The sequence below is a fragment of the Ammospiza nelsoni genome, chromosome 18, assembly GCF_027579445.1.
Source record: "Ammospiza nelsoni isolate bAmmNel1 chromosome 18, bAmmNel1.pri, whole genome shotgun sequence".
NCBI lineage: Eukaryota > Metazoa > Chordata > Aves > Passeriformes > Passerellidae > Ammospiza > Ammospiza nelsoni.
The window spans coordinates 10,590,821-10,618,160 of record NC_080650.1 but is presented as its reverse complement, the minus strand read 5'-3'; the positions used below and the strand labels follow the sequence as shown (position 1 = coordinate 10,618,160).

The 27,340-nt window shown below is 47.6% G+C and overlaps 1 protein-coding gene across 5 annotated transcripts; it reads right to left on the bottom strand.

Annotated features, from left to right (window-relative positions):
• Positions 1-627: 627 nt before the first annotated feature.
• CABP1 (calcium binding protein 1) lies at positions 628-27,340 on the bottom strand. 5 transcript variants are annotated; one of them, XM_059485163.1, is made up of 8 exons: positions 26,738-26,930; positions 14,001-14,249; positions 9,321-9,497; positions 5,725-5,755; positions 4,916-5,059; positions 3,540-3,649; positions 2,984-3,131; positions 628-1,247 (listed from the first exon to the last, which is right to left on the bottom strand). In XM_059485163.1, exons 2-8 carry the CDS (start codon positions 14,043-14,045, stop codon positions 1,222-1,224), a joined length of 681 nt encoding a protein of 226 aa, XP_059341146.1. In that variant the 5' UTR covers positions 14,046-14,249; positions 26,738-26,930; the 3' UTR covers positions 628-1,221. The 5 variants fall into 5 exon arrangements, with proteins under 5 accessions (XP_059341146.1, XP_059341147.1, XP_059341144.1 ...); XM_059485164.1 differs by lacking the exon at positions 26,738-26,930 and adding an exon at positions 23,372-23,436; XM_059485161.1 differs by lacking the exon at positions 14,001-14,249 and having other exon boundaries at positions 26,738-27,234.

Here is a 27,340-nt window from a genome sequence, read left to right as displayed (position 1 = left end):
GGTCTGGTATAGCAGGGGAAGGGAGCGGTGGGTTGGGAGCATCTTAGGGAAAGGAGGGTAAGATTTGATGTGTCTGGAAGTGCTGGTAGGACCTGGAGGCTGCTGCTGTCACTGCTGCAGACGTGCAGCATTTCTGAGTGTGAAGAGGTTGGAGAGCAGGGCACTGCCACACAAGGAGGCTCCCAGCCAATCCCCAACACCAGTGGAGTTACAGCTCAGCTCCCACAGCATGGCCTCACCATACATGTCCTCACAGTTGTGTTTAAAATGAACGGAAAAGGGTGAAGTTGGCTATTGCTGCTTATCCCCTTCCCACCCAGCTCCCCTCTGGGCCCTTTCTCCCACAGCTCCTTCCCACAATACTGCAGGGGCTCTCACCTGTGTCCATGCCAGTGGATGGGGACCCTTTGCACTGCCCTCACTGGGAGGCCCGTCCATGCCCCTAGGCCTGGGGACAGTGGGAGGGAGGGCAGAGTCCTGACACAGACTTAGTGGCCAGCACTGACTCCCCTTTCTGCAGCAAGGACCTGCCTCTGGATCCTGGTGCAGACATTGGAGTGTGCATCTGCCCAAGCCCTTCTCCCCCAGCCCGGTCACCACCTCTCACAGGGACATCCAGGCTCCACATCATTTCAACGTGCATATTTATCACTTTCCCCCCACAAGACATATATTTGAATTTACTCTTGGTAAACATAACCACAGGAGATGCAAATAAGTGTTGGGGAAGCATAAATAACTCCACACAGATAGACACACACTGAGACAGCAAACACAGACACGGTTCACCAAGGGAAACCAAGAAGTGCAGAGCACGCCCTGAGGCTGCCACCAGTCCCAATGGCTTTGCTCTCATCCACCAAGCCAAGAGGATTTCTCCTGCTTTTGCTTTGCAGCAGCTGGTGGGAGAATAAAGCTGGGGAGGAGGAGTCTAAAGTTGCAAATATCCCATGAAAGCATCATGGCAAGTCCTGGCTCTGCAGTTTCCTGCAATCTTCTTCAAGGAATGGTTCCAGTTGTAGGAAGTTGCAAGTCTTTCACAGTGTGAAAGGGTGGAGGGGCATGGGGACCACCATGAGGGAGGAGCAGCAGGTCATCTTGCAATGTCCTAATTGCAGCCAGCCGATAAACCTTCACGTAGGAACATCGGGGCTAGATGCTCCAGCCAGGTCCTCTTCTGCCCTCTCTAAGGTGCTGATTCTTCTGCAGCTGAGATAATCTTCAACGGGACATCATGCGAACAAACTCTGCAACCAACAACACAAGAGAGCCCTGAGCCAGAAGGCATCCATGGTGCCCAGCCCAGCTCTCATTCACTGGAGACAGCAGCCAGGGTGAGACTGGAGTCCCCAGGCTGCCAGCAAAGCCTGTGCACTCTGAGACTGGCCCTGAGAGCTCACACAACGTGGGCTTTAATCCTTGCATTGGATATGGTGATAAGATCCTTCCAGCAGGTCAGTTCATTGCCTTGGACTCCTTCCCAGCCACCTACGATCCTGTTTGCACAAGCAACTCTTTGTGCAACACTACAGCCAGCATTGTCTCCCTTCTCTGTAACTTCAGGGAACCTTGATTTACAGTTTTGGGAACATGGTATGATTTCTTAGTAAGCTTGCCACTTCACAGAGATACCAGTGTGGGAAAGCAGGAGAGTTGTGCCAGTGTCTATACTGGCGTTCTTGCAGAGAAAAGTTTACTTTAAGGGACTTCTTGTTTTTAAAGATACATGTTAACTGTAAGGATGGCCTGGATCTATTTCTTGACTACCCTGCAGTTTGTGAAGTCAATTGCAGTTGTTCAAATTGAGTATAAATGCCATCAAATATAAATGTGTTTTCATTCTGCACTTGAATTGCTGAGGAACTAATGACTCTGCAAAGAGGAGGGCAGTGGAAATTACCCCCTTGACTTCTCCTTTTCCATTGATAGAGGTGTCCTTTGACAACTAAAGTGGTAACTCACAGAGAAATTGATACTGGGATAGCATTTCATGTATTTTAGCTGTCTAACATAATTTAGCTGTGGGAAACAAGGAGAGCTTCTGTCATGTAATCAGCCAGTGCATTAGAACAACTGCAGCTACCAGATACTTTCCAGGAAGATAGTGGTGGTATTCTAATATTTTGAAAGCCCTCAGAGGCTCCAATAATCCTGAGGACTGAGATGCCTTGTCATGTAGGAGACCCAGGAATACGCTGAGCCAAAAAAATTATGTCAATTTTACTTTAATTTCATAGTTCAAGTACTTCACCCTTACTGCAAAGGGACATCTGGATTTCTACCAGGGAAAAAAGCAGCCTGCCACACTCTCACACCCTTCCAGCTCTTATATCTTCTTAGCTGTCTGATATCAACTGCTTCCTTGCCAGAAACACTGGGCTCTATTAATATTGCTCCTGCCACAGCTAATGGCTAGGATAGTAGCCTAACCACTCTTATTTTTCAAAGTCCTTCTGGCATGAAAAGTGTGAGAAGAAATTAATTATCTCTAGGATTTAACATGACACCTAGGGATCAGATATCTGCAGTATAAGTGAGCACAGCTGGCATATGACCATCTTCTGTCATAAAGGCACGGAAACAATTCTCTATAAAGGCATACAACAAAGGTGAGCCAGAGGAAGTGGAAGGCGTAATGCATTCTCCAAAGCAATTCAGCCACCCCACAGCTCTTGCAATAGATTTAAAGAAAGGAAAATGCCCCATAAAACAATGGCAGGCACAGCATGTGTGCACCAGGATCTGTTTCTGTATGACAAGTTCTATCTCTTACCATGCTAGAATTATGGAGACTCAATGAAAACTGAGATGCAGCAAGAAATGATACACAAATGAACAATTCATCTGACTGAAAAAATGAAGGTTTTTTCTCCATACTTCAGAACCATGGGTCCTGAGCATTCAAGTCTTCCACTTCAGCTTCTGATCTGAGACTCTGACTCACTCCAGGGGAGATGGACAGCGAGCATTGATCCCTTCTCACCTTCAAAATCCACACGCCCATCTCCATTCAGATCCACGTCCCGGATGATCTCCTCAATGTCCCGGTGACCCACCTGCTGCCCTAGGAGTTTCTTCATGGCTTCTCGCAGCTCACTGGTGCTGATCTCCCCATCTCCATTGGTGTCAAACTGCAAGTACATGAAAAATACCAGCAGGGGAAATACAGTTAAGGGAAACAGATCTTGCTGTGGATTGATTTTTGTACTGTCTTGCTCCTAAGCGCTCTGTATTTTCTCCATTCCTTCCATGTCCCTCCTTTTCCTCCTTTGAGTGTCTTTTGGATCCAGTCTGTCTTTTCTCCTCAGAAAACCCTTGAAAATGCTCTGTCTGCACCAGCTTTTCTTTTCCTTGCCTCAAGAGTTCCCTTATCTTAGCAATGTTCTCTGCTCTTCCTTTATTCCATGCCTGACTGGGCTCTTTCTAGATCTTCCACTGTGCTGCTCTCTCCTCCTCCTCTTCTCTTCTCCAGTGATTCTTCTTTCTCTCCTGTCTTGTGTTGCTCACCTCTCTAGGGGCACGCGGAAGGGATCACTCACCTCTCTGAAGGCATCACGGAGTTCTTTTACACCAATCATGTCTGCAGTCTCGGCTAGAAGTTTTGGTCCCATCAGCTCAACAAAATCTTCAAAATCCACATGGCCGCCCACTTGGGACAAGATGAAAGATTGTGTGTAAGAACTCCAGAAGTTAGCCAAGACCAGCACTCACTTTGCATTTCTGTTAGTGCCACAGAGCACTTGGCCCTCCAGGAAGCAAAGCACAGAGGGTGTGGGACAGTGGAAGGAAAAGGAGAGGCAGTTTTACCCTGTGTTTTCTGGATTATGGGCTGGGTAGAATGAGCCCAAATTATTCCATCCTAGGCTGTCATGGACTGTCACACCCTTATTGCATCACACAATACGTATCAGAGGCTTGATCGTTCTAGTGCTTACAGCAACTCTGCTGTGCCTGTGCCAAAGGGCACAGCAAGGGCACAGCACCATGTTCCTGCAGAGCCTGGGCACTGCCCTGCAGCACTGGTGCAGTCCTGCTCCATTACAGCAGCTAATGTATGTCCAACTGTTTATTCATTGTATTAGTTCTTTTACTTGTTAGTGCCCTGAGAGCTGTCAGCAACACTCTCAAATTCCCAAGCACTTGTGTGCCAGGGTTATCAGCTGCTTTTGTGTGTGACTGGTTGCACATGTCACAGCTGTTCTCCTTCCCTTGACCGAGTAATTTGTCCTTTTAACATAATCCTGTGTCAGAAATAACGTGCACTAAATATGCCTCTCCCCACCTGGCTGAGGGTGATACCCTGCACTGCCACAGATGAGAGCTGACAAAAACGATGGTGAAAGACAAGGGTCACAAACACAGTTACAGTGGATCAGATGCATTTGTCGCATCTTTCCATGACTGCGGCAGATGCTCCCATCTGACGCTGCCAGCACAGCTCGCTCGCAGCCCATCCCCAGGCACACAGCAGATACACAAAAAACCACCACAGACCAACAGCCTATCCATCACCCATCTAAACAAAGCATCCCCATCTTCCCAGGCTTGCTCTTCAGTCTGACACCATCTGACAACAGCTTCTATGTGACAACACACAGAACCTGTGCACCAGTGCCTGACTGCACACATTAAGGACAGTTTTATACCTGACAACATAAGCATGAAGGACAACCCTTCCACCTACTGTTCCCATATACAGTACAGTCCACACAGTCCCTTTAATAAGCAAAAACAAAGGCATTGACTTCTAGGGACCACAAACAAACAGGAGAGATGATAAGAAGTGAAAATCAAAACCAAAGGAGAGAGGGGAAAAATCCAATGGGAAAGAGGCAGCCAGAGACCAAGAGAGCCTGAGGCAATGATGCAGGGCACAGCAGCAACAGGCAGGTACAGCTGGGTGTGCATTACTCACAGTTCATGTTGATCTGCTGGGATAGCTCTATTAGCTCCATCTCAGTGGGCATGTAGCCCATGGTCCGCATGCAGTTCCCCAGGTCCCTGCAGTTAATAAACCCATCCTTATCTTTATCAAACTCCTTAAAGGCTTCTCTTAATTCTGTGGGAAAGGAAGAACAATATTGTCAGTGACAGCTTGAAATACCTTTTCCAAGAAAACTCCCCAGAACAGACAGCACTTTATGAAGGCAGACTCTCTAAGATACTCAGTGTTTTCCCACCAGATCTCCCTACATGAGGCAATGACTGGAGCAAAGTTAAGCTCTTCTGTCAGCAGTGCTGCTGGCTCATTCCTGGCAGGAAAGCTTGTTCCAACTACAAGTGTCACAAACACTTCATTGCTAAACTGTGCTCCCTAAAGAAATTACAACTGGTAAGTTTTTCCAACATTTACCTCTGCACTCTATTACATAACCCCTCACTGTAGAGATCAGCAGGTAAGACAGCTTCCTTGGAGCCATATTATAGTATCAGGCTCCACAACACTTTCTGTGGGAGCTGGAGGGACAGCAATTCCCTAACAGCCAACATCCCATTACTTACTTATTCTCTCACCCTGAAGAATATGGAATGGATGCAAATTCCTTCACAGTCAGAACTTTTTTAGTTTTATACATTATTTCTTTTACTGGGATTATTTCAGTAATCATCTCCCTTGATTTGCCCCAAATAATTTTAACCCATGGGGGCCACCATGAAAGGGCCAGCCAACACATTTTCACTGGGCAGAGAGAAAGAGGACAAAGAAGGAACAACAAATTTTACCTTCAATTTCTTCCGGACGCAGTTCTCTATCCTGGAAAAAGAGAACATATTATGTTAAAGACATTTGTTGGCCACAAAATAGTTTCAAAATAGCACTTATTTGTACAAAGGGTTCTGGAACAAGCCAGAAAGTGAGAGAAGAAACAAGAAGGTGATGACATGTTTAATACCATCTACCTAGGAAGGCTTCCCAGCTTTCCTTCCCAAAGAGAGGGGTGTTAACCTGCACACATTTCTCTGCAAGCCCTCTCCCTCTCATCTGGTGGACAGGGGGATGACAGGTGGTCCCTGAACAGAATAGACCTGGACCAACACAGCAAGATTTGTGGCCTCCCCACTGATGGTATTATTGGCAACTTCATGAAGCTGCTTCATCATTCCCCAGCACCAAGTTCTGGAGCAGAGACTGTCCCTGTAGCAGTTATGATCTCCTCTGGAGCTCTGATTGTATTTCTACTGCCATTCCCGCTGACACACACAGATCAAAGCAGCTGGAAGCAGTCCTTGTAACCAGCAGGTCTAGACTATCATCTGCTCAGATCACTGCTTGATCTCTGTCCTTCTGGCAGGACAGCAACAGCCATGAGGTCTCTCACAGTCAATGTCTCAGTGACATCTCCTACAATCTGTCCCCACAAAAAGGTAGCAACTTCCCCCTTCCCCCCAGCCTCAACTCCATATACAAGCATTTTAAAACCAGTCATGAAGGCAGACACACAACATATACATCATCAAGGTCATCCACAAATGAAACAGGACAAGGATTCACCATGTTCAGGAAACACTGCAACTTCAAACATCCAATTTGAATTTCTTGGAAGAAGGGGGAGGATATAGGAGTATAGGAAAGCTCCAACACTGCACCAGGAAGAAGAGATGAGCATGGAAATGCACTGCTTTCTGGTTTAAATGCCCTTTCTAATTCGTCTCATGGCTCCCAGGCAAATCCAAATCATCTGAGAATTTGGAAACACAGAAACGCGATCTCTTTTTGTCGTCTCACTCTCGGTTTTTCCCCTCAACTGTGGGGAGTTTCTCCTTGCCTTCCAGGTGTCCTCCAGCCTCACCACATGTGCCTGGAGACGGTGCCTTTGATCAGTTTGAGAAGGATGATCCTTTGCTATTTAACCACAGGCTCCTCTGGAAACTCTAATGGCAGCTGCTCGGAGTGCATAGCAAACTAGGACACACACTGGTTTACGTCTGTGCAGAAGTGGGCTGTGCCAGAGAAATGACCAGCTTGCCACTCATAACCTTCCCAGAGGCATCTCTGTGCTGGATGGAACTGTCAGAGCGTGCTGGCTCTGCTGTTTCATCCTTCACAGACCTGGTATTTTCAAACATGTCATCCCATTTGTTCTGCTTTCATCAATACCAAGTAATAAAGCAATTCAATCTCCTCAGACCGGATGCAGGAGGCATAATTGTCCTCCTGCCTTAGATAAAATAACAGAAGAAAACCACCCACAATCAGTTCCAGCACCTTGTGCACTTTATTCCATGGAGTGCAAACACTGATCCCTGGAGATAGTGGCTGGGTGCACAGCAGGTGCAGGTGCAGGTGCAGGGCTGTGAGTGCCAGCACTGCAGTGCAAAGGGTGCCATGACTCACCCATGGTAGCTGCTGTCTTGTGACAGTGGCCAGGGTAGGACCCAGGCCTTCCTCCAGCACAGTCCTCACAAGACCATCCTCCTCCTCCTCCTCCCTCACTGAAGACCACATTGTAACTGACATCAGTGACACCTGTCAGAAGTGGGGGCTTCTGCACTGGCTCTAATTTTGCACACCAAAGAATTTGCATTTGCCAGATACTGCAAATGCAGAAGGAGGGGGAGGGTTTATGTCCCTCCAAAAATCTGACTCAAGTGTTAACTAACATCAGGAATAGGTTTTCTGTTTTAAATTTGAAAGATTCCCTAAAATGATTAAGGAGTAAAATTGCTTGGGATAAAATGGGCTGAATCACTCTGAAGCTTTCGGAGAACATATGGGAAGAGGAATAAAACTATTCCAAGAGTTAAGATCCCAGATATGAGCAGAGGTGACCCCCAGAGAGTCCATTATACTTAATGGTCTTACTCTCATTTATTTCTGTTCTATGCACAAGAAATCCTGTTGGCCTAGAGAGTCAGTAAAAGTAAAGCTGTGTATTAGATGCACTTATTCTACATCAGGGTACTTAGAGACATCACTAATCCTATTTTGGAGACCTCTCAGGGTACAGTGAGCTTCCATGGCCTAAGCAGGATGGACACTTGTCCAGCTGTCCACTAGGGAGCTGGACCTCTCTCCTGTGACAGGTGGCTCTGGGCAGGTCAGCAAGTGTAGCTGTGCAAGAGTGTGTTTCATGTTTTAGTGACCTGGCACAGGGACTGTGTGATCACTTAGTGGCTGAAGGTTAGGAAGAACAAAAGCCTTTTGATCAATAATGACACATAATTACTCTTTTTTGAGTTGTTGGTTGAAGCAGAGGTTTCAGAAATAAAGACCTACATGTCTCCTACAGCTGTAGATGACCATATCAACACACAAGTAAAGCAGAGGTTTCTTACAGAGGCAATAAACCTCTGGTTCTGAGGCAATTGGGGTAAGCTTTGTTTCACCACAAGAACATGGAAGGCACTGGGTGAATATCTGACAATTCACATATTCACTAATACATATCCATAAAAAGTGTGTTAATCATATTCAATTGTTTATCTTTAAATTCACATTGCTGTAGAAGTAGAATGTTTGGGGGCAAAAATATGTTTTAATTCTTGTAAAGACACAATATTGGGGGGCATACATACAAGCACACATGTTTATTGTTTGTGTATAAATGCATACATTGGATGCATATGAGCACCTAGCTACAATAGGTGTGACTGAATGAATAGGGGTGGTTTTGCTATTTCTCTCTCTCTATGTGGGAGGGTAATAACATTTGGTAGCCTGGCACTATTTGCAAATATAAGGAAAGCCTGATGTTCCTCAGTTTAACTGGCTGGGATTGCTGCAGTGTCAGGCTGGGTATGCCAGTGCACAAGAGATTGTGTCTGGGTATCTGTGAGGAGGCAGCTGTCTGCTTATATCTGCTGGTGCTAGTGTGCTCACTGTGAACTGATAGGAACAGTATCAAATATGGACAGCTTGTTCCCAATACAGATGCCCTGATTTGCATTTAACTGGCTATTTAGGCTTTAAATGCTAATCTGAGCTAATCAAGAGATGTGTGTCTTGCTGGAATAACAGCTTTGAGCACTGGACTTTTCCTGAGTCCATATGAATATATGCAAGTCCTGAAGTCCTAAAACCTTTTCATAAACTCATATGATTATGGCTACTCGAGTATAGACTTGGATCTATTTTCCACAGCTTCAAGTTTAGAATCCTCCTTTCTTGATGTTTAAGCACAAGGATATCTGCACATCCTTCAGGTTAGACATTAGCCTGTGACTGTATCTGCACTTGGAGCTGGAGCCGGGATGCTCGAGATGCAGGGCTGGGAGTTACAGAGCTGCACGCAGGCGGAGCACGGGGGCGGCTCCGCATCCCCGACTCGCGTCCACGTGGCTTTGTGCGTGTCTCGCCCCGCTGGGTGTAACTTACGTACAGGCTGCCTGTTTTCTGCGAAGCCCTTCCTCAGGAAGATGCATGCTGGCCCCAGCAGGTTGTGCATGACGGCGCAGTTCTGGGCCAGCACCATGAGCGGACCCTGGTACTCGCCAGCCGACGACCCCTCTTCGCTCGTCTGGACAGCTTTATAGCTCGTCTTCTCGTCATGGCGGATCTTCCCAGCCAACCAGCAGCAAGCAAACAACACAACAGAGGATGTTACCTCCCCATCTCGTTCCTCTGAAGTTTTACTGAACCGCCTCGCAGAGATATAATTGCTACATTTCTTTCATCTGGTGCACACTGCGTCCCCCCCACCGGCCTATTTGGATTCGTACAGAAGCAGTAAGTCCAGGAGTTCACTTTCAAAAGCTGAAAGAACAACCAACCACGAGAATTTCTCTTTGAAATGACATCAAACTCTCAGCGCTGCTCACATCTACCCAGACACAGCCCAAAGTGCCACACTCCCACAGTCAGCCCCAGAGCTAACACTGCCTTGAATGAGCTGAAAGGACAAGCACAGCCCACCTTAACAGTACGTGTGCCAAACCGTGCCCGGGCATCCCCAGGAGAGCCGGCAGAGCTGCACAAAGCCACTGCTCAGGCTCACACAGCATCACACGCTTTATCACGTTTTCAGAAGACCATTTACAGCATCAGGTGGCCCTGCCAACTGCAGGCTCACGCTGCCTTGTGCAGCTACTAATTAGTTACATCCTCAGAGCTTGAGGCACTTACAGCCTTGGCCTCTTTTAATCACCGACAGTCCCAAAGTGGAGATCAGACACGGGCACAACGTTTTTGAGTGTTTGCATTTGCACATTTTCTAAGTGCACACGTCCTGCTAAGCTAAGGCTCCAGAACAGAATCCAGCACTGGATTTTATAAGGAGGCTCTGCTTTCCTTTTATAGAAATGCATTTCCCTGGCTCTGCAAAAAACCTCTTATCCTGATATTCCCATGAAGCTATAAAAAGCCAACACAACCCACAGGACCCTTGGTTTTACAGAATAAACATTAATCATACTTAGATTCCTCTTCAGGAATGATTCTACTTTTACAGCCAGCGTTCCCAGGGGTGATCAGAGAAGCTCTGTCACTTGTCATTGTCTCTATTAACCCTTTCCTGAAAGCCTGAGGTAAATTTTCAGGCTAAAAGACCAGACACAAACACCCCCCATTCACACTTGTCTGAGACTATTGTATCTACTTGCTGTGTCTGTCATGTGCTATTACATTGCATGCATGGTGTGTAATTTGCCTTTTTGTACACAGTCTTACACCAATCTGCTCATGTATAATGTCATGTGAATATCAAGCATCAAAACAAAAATAACTCAAAAAGCAAGCCAGGGAGAAAGAAAATGATGAAGCAGAAAAGCATTTTCATTGCAGCCGTGCCTGAGAAAGGAATTGGTCTCTGATTAATTCTGACACATAGGACACTTGTCCTTAGAAAACTGAAAGATGAGCATCCATCCACGAATGGCATATTACTAGCTCAGCTAAATGTCAAGACATCTGTGTTGAGCTACACAGCTTTGTGACATCAGTGCAATGTTATTTCAAAATTATTAGTTTTATTTCCTGGCACGTTTTTCAGTTTAATATACCAAATAATATGAATCACTTAAATGCCCCACGTCGGTGTTTAATTCCAGTGAAGCCACATGAAGGATGCAAAGCCCCATGGCCCCAAATGTTTGTTTGCTGACATTTCCAGTAATAGTTTATTACCAAGCTATACAGCAGTACCTCATAATAGTCATCCCATTATTTTTCTGTCTTGATAGAGGTTGCCAGTTTGACAAAACAGTTGCCAAGAGCCACTGAGGACTGTGACCAGACAAACTGCTGCAGTGCCAGAATACCAAGGTGAACAGCTCAGCAAGGCTCCCTGCCCTGCACTGTCACTGCAGGCAGGATTTATGGCATTCAGTGTTCCCTCTGCCAGCAGTCTCACAGGTTCTCCTGCAAATATCCACTCAAGTTCCCTTCACCATGCTCCTTCTACATCGCAGAAGAGAGGGCAACGGAGCTGTGATATTGGTATGGGGCAAAGAAACATCAGCCACCCATTACAGGGGAACAGCAGTGTTCATGACAAAGAAAATGCAAGAATAGGACTGGGGAGATCAGGCTTTCCCAGTCCCTTCTTAGCAAAGGACCACGAACCTTCCTGGCCAAGTCCAGCCCTTTGCTGTGTCAGATTATGGAGTGGGAAGACACCAGGTTGATCTAGAGATGGCCAAAGGGGTGGAGAGCTCTGGTAAAGTGAGGGACCTGGATGCCAAGGCTTTTAATTTCTGCACAGCAGAAGCACACCAGGATTCACTTAATGAAGTGAATGAATGTCAGAGGGACTTTTCAGAACAGCAAACCAGGAGGGGCCTTGATCCCAACTGCAGCATCTCTTGGAGGGAAAAGCAGCCAGGATGGCTTCCACAATCGCTTGGGGGGACAGCATAACAACAAGAAACTGAAGCTACCAACAACAGTCAGGGAGTCACAGCCTGAACAAGCAAGGTACCCTGGTGTCATCCAGACCTAGACCAAGCCAGCTGGTGCATGGGAGTGAACCCCAAATTGTGGGTTGAAATCATGTATTCAAGAGTTGAGACTGTCACCCAAGAGCAGCTTCCACACGTGTTGTCTGCAGTCCCTCCTCTTCAACATTTCAGCAAAATTAGTTTGCTCAAAGTAAAATCTGAGAAAAATTACTGGGATCATATAACAGCCAAGTGAAGTTGGGCAATGTTAAGACTGATCTGCAAAGTCTGCAGTATAATCACGTGTGTTGTGCTGAAAAGAGTGGCAGAGTACCAGGACCTGTCAGGATGAGTGCCTGATTTCATAGCTCACTAGAATGATGTCTGAGAAATTCTCTGATTCAGCTTTGCAACTTTTTCTCTTCAGTCCTGACATCCCAGGCCTTGTAACTAGGCACAAAGTGAGTTATTCAAAGCAGCTTTTAGGAATAAAAGCATAAATTACCTCAAAGACTGACAACACAATTTACAGGTTCTTGAATCTATTTCGATTCAAGCAGCCTGGCTACCTGTCAGTCTTTAATTGCAATCACCTTGTACAGCTGCAGCCAACTCCTTTTATTCCAAGTTGAAGGCGACCTACAAGCAACCAAGCTGGTTTTTCATATGTGCAACATTTGGGTGAACCTGAGCTACTTCTACATCTCCCTGCAGGTCACCCTGACCTAGGACTGGTCTCAGCACTGCATAACTGCTGGGTGATGAATTCCCTCATCAAGTATCCCAGCTCCCCCACAGCAGCACTGTGCCATTACTGGCTTTGTTTACAGCAGCCAAGATAACAAGCAAATTGTGTTTCTATATAGAAGAGGCCAAAATGCAGCCAAAAGAAACTCTACGATGGAGGTCCTCTCTCTCCCAGACAGCTCCCTTTCAGAGAAGCTTTCCCAGGTGCCAAGGTCTCCTGGATAAAGCATCTTGATGGCAGTGGCATTTCATTGTCATCAAGGTCTCCACAGAGGCAGCATCTCATTGCAATTCTCTGGATGATCAGCATAACTTTATCATTTATGGAGAATGAACTGCATAGCATTTTGCTGAGCTATTAGATTTGCAGCAATGCCAAGTGAGAACCATGTGGCTGACAGGTACACAGTGCTGTAAGGTCTTCCTCAGTCAAACAAGAAATGTTTCTGGGGCATGTTGTTCCCATTTCAACCCAGTCCATAACAGCAGAATTATTCCTGGATCTAGTTTGTCCCAGGACCACTGCAAAACTTCAGCACAGAGTAGACTGTGGGCTGAAGCCTAACAGATACATGTGGCAGCTCACACAGTGCAGCTGGGCCCAAGCATGTGGACACATGGGCCACGCTGATGTGCAACATGATGCACAAACACACAGCCAGGGCCCAGGGTATCCACTCACAAACAGATGCATGGACAAGCAGAACAGAGAGAAAAACATGCTTCTGTACCCAAACACATACCAAAACTAATTGCTTCATGTGCAAGGATGGATAGACATAAAAACGTGCATGTCTACACACAGACTTGTGTGAGGACATGCACCAGCAGGTGAGCACACACAGCACCATACAAGCAAGGGCATGTGTGTGATACACAGAAACGCCTTCTGCACTCACAGCAAACCTGCCCAGGCACTCAGGATGCCTGTTAGAGATGTAAAGAGCTAAGGACACACAGGTACCTCAGATGGGCCCATAGGTGTGCACACCCTTACACAGCAATGGCAACATGTACAGACAAGTGACCCTTCATGTATACATGCATTTATGTCCCTACACCCACAGCACACATGATTACTCAAGCAGGTAACTCTCAGCTGAAGCACAAGCACAAGTTCACTCCTGCCCTGACAGGAGTGTGCCAGCATGCTGTGCACATCAACAAGCACATGCTTGCACGTACCCAGAGGAGAGCTGTACACACACAGTGAGCAGGACACGAGCCTACACACACATTTATTCATACATATTATGGCTCTGAGCATCCTGGGCTTTACTGGCTGCACTTGCATGAGCAGCTCTTACAGAAAAAGTCTGGTGAAGAAGCTGAACCCTTCATACTCATCTCTATGTTTCTCCCACCTCCCATTCTCATCTGCCCACAGTGTCACACATCCCAAGAAGCAGGGCTGGATTGATTCAATTCAGGGAACATACCTTTTTAGAGAGGTTTCTCAGAGGAGACTTCACACAGTTGCCCATAATATGTTGAGGCTGCCTTTCCGGTGGACTTGGTTATAAAGGAACTGAAGCAATTGATCCCATTAAAGGTATTCCTTGGGAGCAAAGCAAGAAAGGCAGCACCAGGCAAATCCAAACAGCTACTGGCTGCTGGGGCTTTCCCTCTTCAGGGAGCTTTTTCTCTCTCTGCCTCTCTCTCTCCGTATTTTACTTTATGTTCACTTTCTTGAAGAGATGAAGCAGGAAGGAGAGGGAGGGGAGAGAAACAGACAGAAAGAGAGGGAGAGAGAGAGAGTGAGTGAGAAGGGGGGAGAGAGGGAGGCGGATGTATAATCTACATCAGATTAATGTTCAAATCCCTCCCACCCCCCTCAATCTGCAGGCAAGATTGTTTTACTCATAGGAGAGGGCTGTTTCAGGGAGAATTAAAACAGAGAGGCAATGCAAGAAGTGATTTCAGTGATGAGTTCTGTGAATCTAGCTAGTTTGGGTCCCCACAGCCTCTGAACACTGCATCCCTACCCACCCCCCTTCTAACTCCTCTTGGCTTTTCAATCACCACAGCCCCAGGCTGGCCAGAAGGCAATCCACTTAGGGGCTTGGAGCAGACCACAGCTCCTTTCAGAGCAGAAATGGTCCAATTTATCTGGGTGGGACCTGTTTCAGCTTATAAATACCAGCAGACCTAGAAGTGTCTGATTTTTATTCTGTCACAGTGAAAGCAAGCCTGGAGACAGCAGTCCTGGGACCCTACAACACTCTCAGCCCCAGGACAGTAATATTTAACCACAAGGGAGAGATGTTGAGCCAGTCTTGCAGTAAAGTTTTTCCAGATTTCTGCAAGTAAAAATCAACTGGCAGTTTAACCTGTACAAATCTGCCAAAGATGGGCTCACACCCGAATCTTAAATCTAAACAGCCCCAGGTTAGATAATGTGAATCAAAGAATTTTGATGTCAGATCCATCCATTTCATTTGCAAGAGCCCAAGTCCTGAAATAAATAAGAGGCACCTGAACCTAGAGCTGGCTCTAAACTTTGGACTTCATGCCTGTAGCAGAGAATAATCGCTGAAAGAAAAGGGATGAGTCCCCAATATATTTTTTCCTGATCACAGGCTGAGCATAAGAGCATTCAGTCTGAAAAGAGATTTAAATTGAATAAAAACCACATAATCACACTCAGGCAACAGTATCTGAGCAGGATAGTGGATGCACCTTTAGCTGTGAGGCACCACAGCTGCAGCTCCACAGTGATAAGAAGTATGAAGAGCTAAGGACCAGGATGACACTGATCTTACACCCTGTTATGCAGCAGGCTGCTTGGACACTCTGGTGTTGAGCTGAAAGATTTCACATCTTTATTTGCAAGTGCAGTTCCAAACAAAAGCTTCTACAAAGACCAGCTCCATAGGCTGAGGACTTGCACCAGATGGTTTTTGTGAAGCAGCCAAGGACTCGCTCTCCTGGAGGTCTAGGGCTGTAGGACAAAGGATGAACTGTCAATGTCAAAACAAAGCAAGGATTTCTCCTTCCACCCTGATGGTGCTGTGGCAAATTAAGTATGATTCTAAGGTGACTCAACAGTTGCTTTAGAGCTTAGAGGCTTCTTCCACCTAAGGAGATGAGTCTGGGAGCATGACAAAAGTCTGCAGCTTCTCCAGTTAGCCACAGACAGAAATGCATGGCCATAGGGAATGGTGCTTCTTGCTCTTCCTTGTAATAACAGCTTCCCAAGACTGAAGGCAGTGGGACAGCCTCCTCTCAGATTCCCTGAATGCCTTCTTCATTAGATGATGTTGCAGGAGCTGCACAAAGGTCCACAGGCTCTCCAAAACAAAAAGCTGCAGCAGGACATGCTGGAAGAGACTCCTTGTCTGCCCCTTGTACCCAGGGCAAACTGAGAGGGGGACAGAGGGGAAGACCTCCATAGCAGAGCCCACCCATGCTAGGGTGAAAAGCAAAACTCTTCCTTGGCCTGTCTCCCTCATCAGGAGATGCTGAGGAAAAATACAGTCACTCCTTGGGGGCTGTGCCAGCCCTGGGCCCTTCAGTGGGGTCTTTGCAGGAGGATGCTGAAACTCCCAGCTGCTCTCAGGCTTCCATCTTTGGCCCTATTTCTCTTTTCCCTCTTAAGGCAGCTAATGGGAGGCTGATCTACCCTCTGACAAAGTGCCAGTCATTAATAATATCCTCTGTCAGCTGGAGCCATTCCCCAGGCTCCTTGTTTATTGACAAAGTGCTTGTCTCCCTTGAGCAGAAGCTGCCACACAGCGAGTGAGGCGCCTGGGCTCCTTTCTGAGACAAATTACTTCAATTCCAGAGCAGAGAGGGGAGAGAATTGCCTTTCTGCTGCTAATGAATCTCTCCCTGACAGGAAGCATGGAGGCTAGGAACACCCTGCAACTGAGAAGTGCCCATCTCCCACATTGTCCCAGGGAGAGGGAGGGAAGAAAGGGAGTCAGACATGTCCTGCCAGAAAAATCCATCACAGTTCCCAGACTATTGTGGGACAGCTTTGGAATACAGCTGTGGAGCATGTCTTAGTGAGCTCTAAAAGCCTCTCAATGAGATGGTGACCCTCTAAATACTGGTTTGTACCAGAGCATTCAGAGCCAGCCACTGTGTTTGCCTACTCTCCAACTTTTCTTCCCTACAGTTACAGGCAGCTGTAGGAAATGTGCAGGGCAGAGTGAGAGGGCTGAGACTCCTGCCAGGCTTGGCAGGGAATTTGCAGTCCAGGAAGGGAAGAGGGAATGGGAGCCCATGTGCACCAGGTCTGCAGCACAGACACAATCCTTTGACTCTGTAAGGACTCCAGTGGAGCTCAAGAGGCCCAAGAGATGCAATCATGAGCAATTTTTTTATCTCCCTATTTACTCTGACTCTCTTAAGAGCAACTGGGCAGGACACCACTATCTGGCAGACAGCCCCTGCCGAGCTCTGAGGAGAAAAATCTCTCTACAGTGGGATCTTGTTCCCATCACCACCACAGGTAGCTTAAAGATAGGCAAGGAAAGTGGAGTTGGCAGAAAGGTCATTAGAAGATTAGGTTAGAAGGAACATATTTTCTCCCTTCCTCCAACTGATGCTGCTGTAAGAGAACGGGATGCTGAGAATAAGTGTGTCAGAAACATTTCTGTGTAGGTGCTGATCTGTGGGTATGCCTATATCTGGGGTAGTCAGTGTGCATGTGGGAGGGTTGCACATGCATGTATACTGGTTTTCCCACACTGTTCTTTGTGGCAATCACACTGTTCTTTTAAGGTCTGTGTCTCTGTTGTAAACTTTCTAAAAATCTGTAAGAACTTTGTGAAATGCAAGTCTCGCTGCTGTTCATGCATCCCTCCCTTTCTCCCCAGGTCCAAGGTGGAGAGCAGAGAGCTCAAGGGATGCAGCTTGGCACAGAGCAAGGTGTCAGCTCATGGGAGAGAAGCATTTGGCACACTGACTGACCTGAGCACATAGAAGGGAGAAGGCTGGCTGACTTGGCATTCAACAAGGAATGATTTAGGTGGTTTAATATGTCTGGATACTTCAAAAAGCAGCAGTGCTGTGCTTTGGGCTGGCACCTTTGGCAGAAATGCTCATTTCATAGGAAATGTTGGAACTCCTCATAGCTAATCATTTGGCAGGTGCCAGAAGCTTTATCTAGTGGCAGCAAATATCCAACAGACACAACAGAAAAAACAAAATCAATCCAAAACATGTGACTGCTTATCAAACTGTAGCTTTGCTTGGCAAAAATTTTCAGTGGAAGTGTGGATTTGTATGGGGACTGTTCAGATGCTGGGCCTGTTTCAGTGCACAGTCCTTCATGTGCTGGAACATTACATTATTGTTCTCAACACAAATACTGCTACAGGGCAATGTCAGTAGGTAATGGGTATTGTATAGTAAAGCAGGGAAAACTCTTTCCTAGTATCTTTTCACTGAAGTCCATAGTTCTACCAAGAGCCCACTAAATGCTTTAAACATTTAGTATATTAAAATACATCCCCTTACTTTATTTATCCTAACAGGGCAGGAATTTTTGTTGTACTTTTTCCTACCCCAGAGTGGAAAGTGCCCACATACATTAATATTTTTCAAATCTGCTTCAAATAACCCTTTATCTGGTGGCTACAGAGCTGTATTTTACAGGAAATGTAGAGTTTTACAGAAACTGTCTTGTCTACTGAACGACCTCAGATGTGCCTAACTATTTGGAGTGGGCAACATCCTCCTGTACCAGTTCTGTCAAGGATCTTATTTTGAAGCTCCCAACCACTGGAACATGCACTGGCACTCTCAACTTCTGTGACTGATTTCTGTTTTTTCTTCTGCATCAGCTCCCAAGTGCTTTTGCTGCACATTGAGTTGTGTCTTCTAACATCAAAGGAACCTTGGATGGTTCCATATGCCAGTCAGACAAGTACAGGTCCATCTCAAGGGGAGGCACAGTCAGGTACTGGTGGATGCAGTCCAGGTTCTCATCTAGGGAAAGGAATTCTGCAGAGAGTTTGGGAACTTTCTTTGCTGTCAGCTGTTCCAGGAGGAAAGTGTTGCTGACTCATGCTGTGCATAATATTCTCTTCCATTAGAGCAATTGGATCATAATCAATCACAAACAACAGAATGTTTATTAAAAAGACGGAGAATATTTTCTATTCCTCTCAAGGTAACAAAGCCTGGACTGCCTGTCAACTTCTGTTTGGAACAGCTCTGTCTGTAAATAGCTGGCTTCAGTTTGCATCAGATGAAAATAGATGGGAACGTGCTTTCTCCTGACACCTTCCCTGCAGATCTGATCCAAGGATTTTGCATTAGCCCAACTTCCAAGTTCCTATGCAGGAGATGCGTTGGCCAGACCACAATGTACTGTGGATATTTGCTGATGATGATACTAAAGATCATCAATGGGCTACAAAAAGACAAGTACAAAGTACAAACTTGACAACTCAGAAGCTGCTGTGAGGATTTGTCATGTATATGGAGCACAGAGGTTGTTTAAAATAAACCTTACGTGGTTCCTTGTCTTTGCTCCAGAATATGGGAATTTTGTTGCACTCCATCCAACTGCGACTACTGCAGAAGCAGCTAATTCTGTCTGGTTCTCTCACCTCTTTGGAAACAAGAGGGACAGGGGGTCACTGTTTAGCTGGCACACTGAGGTGCTACTGAAAATGTGGCTGATCATCAGATGAGCAGAGGCCTAGAAACCAATAACAACCAAATAGTCCAAACCAACCCCGCAGCATTACGTGAGATTTGCCACCCTAAAACAGAGATCTGCCTCACTTCTAATTTGAGTAAGGATCTGACAGCACCTTTAAAAGGACCAAACTGTGTATCCCAGGTCTCTGACTACACCTCAACACAACTGGTCCCAAAGTATCTAAACAATTTGTGGTTTATTTCAGCAGAACACTGAGGTTGCTGCCGTTTTTCTACTTCCTGCCTTCAACTGTTGTGACATGATGCTTCCCAATGTTACACTATTGCCTGTTTCCTTCCAAATGCAGATAATGTATTTTGCCTGAGTGGGATGAAACAATGCTGTGTATTCCTTTCAAAGATGGTTGCAAGATGCAAAGTACTCCAGGGGAGGAATGGGTGGAAGAAATATTAGAATATTGCTAATGTTTTCATTCTTGGGTAGCGCTGAGTTCATGGTCTTATGCTGGAGCAGAACGCTACTAAAAATCTAAATATGACCATACCTAGGACAGTTCTTTATTTTTAAGTGGAGCATTTGACTGAAGGATTACTCAGGTTCATGGACACTGCTGCTGCTCTCTGAGGTCACAGGAATGTCAGAGGATTATTGAAACGGAGCCCAAAGTTAGCTAGACATCTTTTACTGAATGTACACCATATAGCTGCTTGTTATTGGAAATCAATACCACTCATGGATGCATCAGGGAAAAACAGTTACTGAAGCTGGAATGCTACAAAGAATCACAGCTAATTCAGCTGACAACCTGCAGCCCAGCCACTGCATCTAAAGCTAAACTTCCCTGACATTGTGTTGAAACCCAGGATTGCATGAAACAAAAATCAAGGTGGTAAAGCTTAACAAAATGGACAGTGGACTTATGTAAATGATGATTAATTTATTACTGAAAGCTTTTTTTCCTTCTCCAAAGATAAACTGAATCTAACCAGAAGGTTTGTGTATTTCAGTGCATTAGATCATGCTGCTGTATATTTCATGAACAGAATATTTAATGAATGTTCTTTTAGCTTGGTTTTATTTTGATGTCTTTCTATAGCCTTTTAAAACAGATTTGTTTAAAAAGTAAATCACTGACAAAGATTAATGTTTGCTGGCAGACCTACTGTAGACAGGAGGCTTATCCATTGCCCCTTAGTGATTCTGTACGTCTGGCTCACATCCCTCAAGCTCTTTACAAGCAATAAATGTGATGAACTTTTCTCCAAGCTGAGCAAAGGGGGAACTGAGTGGATATGCTCAAGTGGAACAATGTTTCTCTGTGTCTGAGGTCATTACATATAAAAACATGAGACGTACCTTGGAAGGTGTGGCAGGTGTCAGCAGGCAGGTGAGCACACAAGCGCCGAGCGATGTTTTAAGCACAGGAATGCATAAGCGTGTACAGAGGTGGTTGTGAAGCCACACAGAAGATTTAGCAGAGGCTGCACGAGCAAGCTGTGTGTACATAGACAAGACATGTACATGAAGGCTTTTTATGTCAATCTACATGCATGGACATGGGCTGTGGCAACTCATGCAGGGATGGAAGCACGCAGGCTGTACGGGCCCCACGCAGGTATCCGGACCCAGTGAACACGCAGCTGGGAGCGGCTCTCGCCAACTTCACGGCACCGGCGGGGCTGTCCCCGGCTCTGACACACTCACCGGGCGGCCCAGGGACAGAGCATGTCCCGGGAGCCCAGAGCGCGGCGGGTCCGTGTCAAGGCGGCTCCGCCGGGCGGGGAAGGGCCCCGGGGCGAGGCGGCGGGGCCGCGCGGGGGCGCGCCGGGGCCGCCGGAGCCCCGCTGGAGCCCCGCCGGAGCCCCGCTGTCCCGGAGCCCCGCTGGAGCCCCGCCGGAGCCCCGCTGGAGCCCCGCTGTCCCGGAGACCCGCCGGATCCCCGCCGGAGCCCCACTGTCCCGGAGCCCCGCTGGAGCCCCGCTGTCCCGGAGCGCCGCTGTCCCGGAGCGCCGCTGGAGCCCCGCTGTCCCGGAGCCCCGCTGGAGCCCCGCTGGAGCCCCGCCGGAGCCCCGCTGTCCCGGAGCCCGCGGCGGAGCATGTAGGGGACAGGCCCGCAGCACCGATCCCGGGAGGGACGGGCAGCAGCAGAGGGAACACCGCTGTCTGTCCGCGGGACTGTCCCTGCGGCCACGGGGACTCCCTTCCCTCTCCGCCCGTGCCCTCAGGGACCCTTCTGGGCCGGTATAAACCTTCAGAGGTGCCATAAAACACGGAGGAAAAGTCGGTGCAGGATACGGCATTTCTCCGGGTTCTTTCTGCCTCCTAATCTGTGCACCCACGCTCCATGCTCCACACGAGCCAAGACCGTGCCACGGGACCAGCACCACTCCGGCGGTCAGTCGTGCTAAGCCAGAAGTTTGTTCACCCCAAATTACTGTGCCGATTTAACAGTGTTAATGAGCAGTTTAGTTAGAGACTGTCTCAGTTTGTCACCAGCCCTGACATGCCACTGCTTCACCTGCCCTACAGATACAACACAGCACGTGAGCACTTGGAAACCCAGACCTTTCACCTTCACCTCGCCACCCCACAGCGGGACACATGAAAGTTTCCATTGCAGCCTCCCTTGCTAATACACAGGGCCAGCTGAAAACTCCCACTACTGAGGCAGGAGCCACTCTACCCTGGCAGGACTGGCCAGGGCTTCCTACTTCTCCACGGATGGATCTCCAAGAATGGTCCTGATGCAGTGACTGCTCTTGGGCAAAACGCCTGTTAGAATCAGCTGAAGCCAAAGACATTGGAGGGAACAAAGTTATCTGGCAGATGAGAACACCAGGAAGGCTGGACAAAGCATCTTTTCTCTACACGCTCTCTCGGCTGGTCAGAGGAGAATATTCTTGCATGATTTCCACACATGCTTTCCACATTTTCTGTCCCAAAATGGGGCCACTTCTGTCATCCCAGTTTGCTGTAAGGTTCATTAAAACCTGTTAAGAAGTAAAGCTCAAGAATAAAGGGAGATGGAGCAGGAAAATAAAAGGAAAATTTCACAGGAAATGCAGAAAGATTATGTCCCTATTTTAATGGTAATGTGGACACTGACATTAAAGCAGGAATGGGAGATGGTGCAGGAGAGGCTTTAAACTCCCTGTACAAATAGGAATACAAAAGCCCCTTTGGCCACAGTGCTAACAGCAGAACCCTGTAAATATTTCATGATTCTCTACGGCAATTGTTTGACCCCTTTGATCCCCATGCTACCAGAGGCAATTGACAGAAAACTGTTGGGGAATCACTTCACTGAAAAATTTAACAGTCAGGTAGGGTGTGAAAGCTAAACGGCTCTGAAAACGTTCCGGTCTCACATGGCAGGATCGCTTACAAATTAATATTGCATAGCAAATGCCCGGAAAAAGCTGTTCTTAAAGATACCACCTAGGCCAGCGCTGAGGCACAGGAGGAATGAAGCGATGAGAACCGGTGGCTGTCTGTGCCGCAGTCCCTGCACAGAGCCGTGTGAGCCAGGTGCCAGGCGGCTGCTGCACCGTGGGCACTGCAGCCACATCCCCGTGGCACTGCTCACCCTGGGCACTGCAGCCACATCCCCATGGCACTGCTCACCCTGGGCACTGCAGCCACATCCCCGTGGCACTGCTGCACTGTGGGCACTGCAGCCACATCACCGCTGCCCCAGGAATGCCACAAAACTTGCACTGCGGTCCTGCTGCCACCGCACTGCTGTCCCGGTCTCTGTGCTGCTGTTGCTGCTGTTGTCACATTGATAAACTGTGTCTTGCTGCCAGGCCTGCCACCTCCCTGCCATCCCAGCTGCTGAGGGGTCACCACTCCGCTTCTGTTGCTGAACTGTGATCTGTAGCCACACTAGAGACACTACAGGACTCTCTGCTCTGCAGGGGTAATAAGCATGCTCCCTTATGCTTCACAACACACTTTTGCCACTTGGCCACTCCAACACTACCCTATCAGGCCAAAATCATATGAAACATCTTCCTCGTGCTCCCTTTCTTGCCATTTTCCCACTTTGCTGCATTACCATACACACATTCCTTGCCAGCTACACCCGTGAATCACAGCACTACTCTCACACTGTACTGAGCCTCTGCCGCTGCAGGGCCACTTTAAAACACTGCTGTCCCACTGTCCCGCATAAAACCAGCCCATACTCACACTGCACTGTCACCAGGTAAGTCTGTGGCATTGTCCTCTTGCTAACTCAGCTGTGCTTCCAAAACTGTGGCATGGTGGTAATACTTCACTTGCTGCCTTCTGCTACAGCGGGATGGTGCTGTCAGATCAGCGCAGCCCTTTGCAAATATCACACCAGAAGTGATCACTGCTGCACAGAATGGCTCTTGTCTGCAATATTGTATTACTACATCAGGAGACTGCTAAACTCTTCTGTCAGGCTACAACACTCCACAATTATCACACCCATGCACTGCCAAACTCCTACCACACGGCACCAGTATCACATCTCTGCTGTGCCCCAGGACTGCGTTACCACACCACTGCATTGTCAGTGCAGCTCTCCAGACGCTCGGAGCTGCACGCGCTGCATCCCAGCCCAGCAGAAAGTCCACAGCAGAGTGCTCCTCTGCAACTGCTGCACTGAGCTGGTGGGCAAACGTGTCATTAGGCTAAGATGACATCCTGGCTTATACTTAATGCATCATTACACTACCCTACTTTTGTTAATTCGTGTACCGCTCAATAACAAAATGGTAAAATATCCTAAAAGAGTATTACTGCTTAATGGTATTAGAACATCACTGCACCAATATAGCATAAGCCTAATTAATCGAATATACTGCATCCTGTATCCTGGCAGTATCTTAGCATTCTTCTGGAGTACACACCCACAGTGCACTATATTGCTGTGCTGGTTATATAAACACGGCGCTTCTTCCTTCACTCTGTCTTTTTTTCTGCACAGCTACAAATCTGTCTCCCTCAGACACAACCCTCTAGTCCTGAACTGCTCCTTTTTGCTGTTACTGCAATAATGACATTCTCCATGGAGTCAGCCCTGCAATCTTTTCTGTGTATCTGACTGTGCCACTGTAGTGTCTGCATCTGCGACCACATCACTGCACCACCACGGCACAGGGTGATGATGTTCCACATCTATAGAGCTGGATCAAGATAAACTGGTGCTGCTGGACCACAGTGCTCTGCTGCTGTGATATGCATCACTGTGCTCCTCTCCTATATACTGCAAAATTACTGTTCTAACTGTTTCACACTGGGCTGTGTGGGCTAGAAAGAAGTTTTCATATTAAATGAATTATCTGCTGAGCTGTTGCTGTCTTGTAATCACAATGTGGAGCAGACTGGTGTTACAGCACCTGCAGCCTCAGACTGCAACCCTGGACGTGTCTATGACCCTGCCACAGGGTCTAAGTCCTTGCCCGTTTCAAAATTTCACACACCTTTTTACACAATGCTGGGCATTTATTTCTTCATTCACAGAAACAAAATTTGTATCATTCTGTGCCGTGACAGAATTTCCATACATCTTACACCTGCATCTTTATTCATCCCAGGATTTTGATATCACTACCAAAAAAAAAAAAAAAAAAAGTTTCATGTATTTCATGTAACCAGCTCTTTGTGTATCCTAAATTATAAAAAATTATAGCTCCCCATCCTGCCCCTGTACAGGGGGATCTACCACAGCCCAGTCCTAAAAGTCAGTCCTAAAATCTCCAGTAAATTTTCATTCTGTCACAGTTCCTTCTAAGAAAGCATGTGAGAGACGAATACAGAGAGAAAATGCAATAAATAACACTACACTCCAAAAGAGAGATGCTGCTGTGTGCGTGTAAGCACCGGTGCAATGTACTCAGTGAAAAAGTGAAAATTAGAATTGTATCTCTCTCATTTCAGTAAAGGGCATTGTTGAACACCACAGGTAAATTTTGCTATATTTACATCTTTCAGAACTGTCTTTTGACACTGGAATGTGAACAGCAGAGCAGATAAAATAAAGGTGCTGGTCAGGTAAGGACTAAGCTCAAAACCAGAGGGGTTTCCATGAGTGGGAGATCTGGCATGAATTTGTTTGTATTTCTGATGCTTTGGGGACATACAGCTCCATAGACTTAAAATCTTTTCTTGGATACATCTTCACTTCGCTCAGAACTACAGCATAAATCAGAGCCAAGACCACGGATTTCAAAGCCTGGTGCTGGAATATGGCTTTTTGTAACCTGGTTGAGCTTCAATCTGCTGACCAGGCTCGTCCTTACTGTCACAACAAAATTTTAATCTAGACTTCGGATGCACCATTGGCACAGGGAGGGTAACACTTGTTTTAAGTTAAACACAACTGTAAAATTCCCAAACAGCAGACTGTCAGTGAGGATGGAAAAGTGTTGTGCTTTGGAGGGAACAGATGTGCTTTGATTTTTATCTGGAGAAGTCAAGATGAACAGAAGTAGACAACACTCTTGTATTAAACATAGGGGTGTATCACCTCCTTCCATCCAATGACAAAATTTTTGCTAATTCTCTCCATAATCTCAGTCTGAATTGGCTCCCTGCAAAGCCTCCCAAACACGCATTTAAAAAAAGGGAAGAAAAAAAAAAAAAGAGAAAGACAGGAAAGAAAGAAAAGGCTCAATGATAACAAACTCCAGAAATCATAACTCCAGATTAATCGATCATTTCCAGGGCTGGATGGAACTTAGCCATCCAGGCTACTGGCTTATACCTATAATTGTGCTTCTGGAAGATTGCAGTTACATTAATCTTCCCAGAGATTACATTTTCCAGTAACATCCCTAGATGTCTCTAAAAGAGAATTTCAAGCTAGTCTCCCTCTGCCTTTTCATTTTTAGAGGGTAACCGTGTTGGATAATTTCACTACCAAAAGCAGCTAAAAGCGACAGCTTTGTACCAAAAGAGCTTGCAAACACCAAAAGCATCTGTTCCATTCTAACACAGTGACTGGGAAGGCTTCGGAATTGGGTCAGGATTTTTTTTTTTGTCGTCCTCCCCACTACCTTCCCCTGACAGCTTCTGCCATCAGAAATGATTCATATGCTGATTGTACAGAAATGTACCATAAGGAGATGTAAACAAATACAGCAAAGCAAGGCGGGGAGCCAGAGAGATGGAATCTAATAAGTAAATGGCTTTTAAAAATCCGCTTCTCTGACTCTCACCCTCAGCAGGCAGAGCCACAACTTCCCCCGGTGACTGGGAAAGCACCGGCACTTCCCCCGTCAGCACCGCCGAGAGCGCCCTCCGCAGCGCCCGGCGGGGCCGGGGGTTCTGACCCGCGCCCCGTCCCCGGCGCGGAGCCCTCCTGGGGCCGACCCCGCAGCGCCCCCGGCCGTGCCGCAGCGCCGGGAGAAGTTGTGCAGGGGCGCCCAGGAAGCAGTGCATTTACAGCTGCGGGCTGTGCCCGGGGCCGCGGGGACTCCGGAGCCAGGAGCCCAAGGTCCGGGAGCCGCAGGAGGAGGGGGCGCGGAGGGAAAGCGGGTGGGAAGAGAGAGAGGGGTGGGTGGCGAGGGGCGCTTTGCCCCTTACCTGGCCAAAGACCGAGCTGAGCATGGGGTGCAGCTGCTGGATGAGGGGATCCGCTTCCACTGACCGATCGCTGCCGCTGGACTTGGTGGAGCACTTGCTGCTGGATTTGGACAGAGGTGAAGCGCCTTCCGAGAGCTTCAGGGACTCTCTGCTGGACCTCTGCCTGTGACTGAAGAAAAAGTCCTCCTCTGCCTCCTCCCCATCCCTGTCTGAGAGCTGATGCTGGTCCTGGGGGTGACCGTGGCTGGCGTGCGGCGGGAGGTGGTGATGCTGCCTGGATGTCCGCACCGGTTCCTTGCCGCTGCCTCTCCTTGGACCTCCTTCCGCCGGCTCGGGCTGACTCTCCCCCCGTCCATGTGACAGCTTCCCCGCGCCCCTCGCTCCGTCCTCCCGGGCGCCTGGGTGGCAGAGCGGCCTGCGGGCACTGGGCTCCCCGGGGAGCTGCTCCTGGCTCAGCTCCCTCCCCATCTGCTCGCCTTGTCCTTTGCCGTCCCGGACGCGGCTGCCGCGGGGCTGGGGTTGGCCGCCCGCCGCCCGCCGGCTCCCCGCCGCCTTCAGCAGCGAAGTGCGGGACTCGCTCTTCGCCATGGAGGAGCCGCTCAT

What these genes read in the sequence shown, in the direction of transcription:
- CABP1 (XM_059485161.1), bottom strand. Translation starts at nt 27,205, where the DNA reads ATGGGGAGGGAGCTGAGCCAGGAGCAGCTCCCCGGGGAGCCCAGTGCC. An exon ending in CCAGCAGATCAACATGAACT is followed by an intron (nt 3,650 to 4,915) that starts GTGAGTAATGCA and finishes TCTTGTCCCAAG; the next exon opens with TGGGCGGCCATGTGGATTTT. An exon ending in TGGGCGTGTGGATTTTGAAG is followed by an intron (nt 1,248 to 2,983) that starts GTGAGAAGGGAT and finishes TGTTGGTTGCAG; the next exon opens with AGTTTGTTCGCATGATGTCC.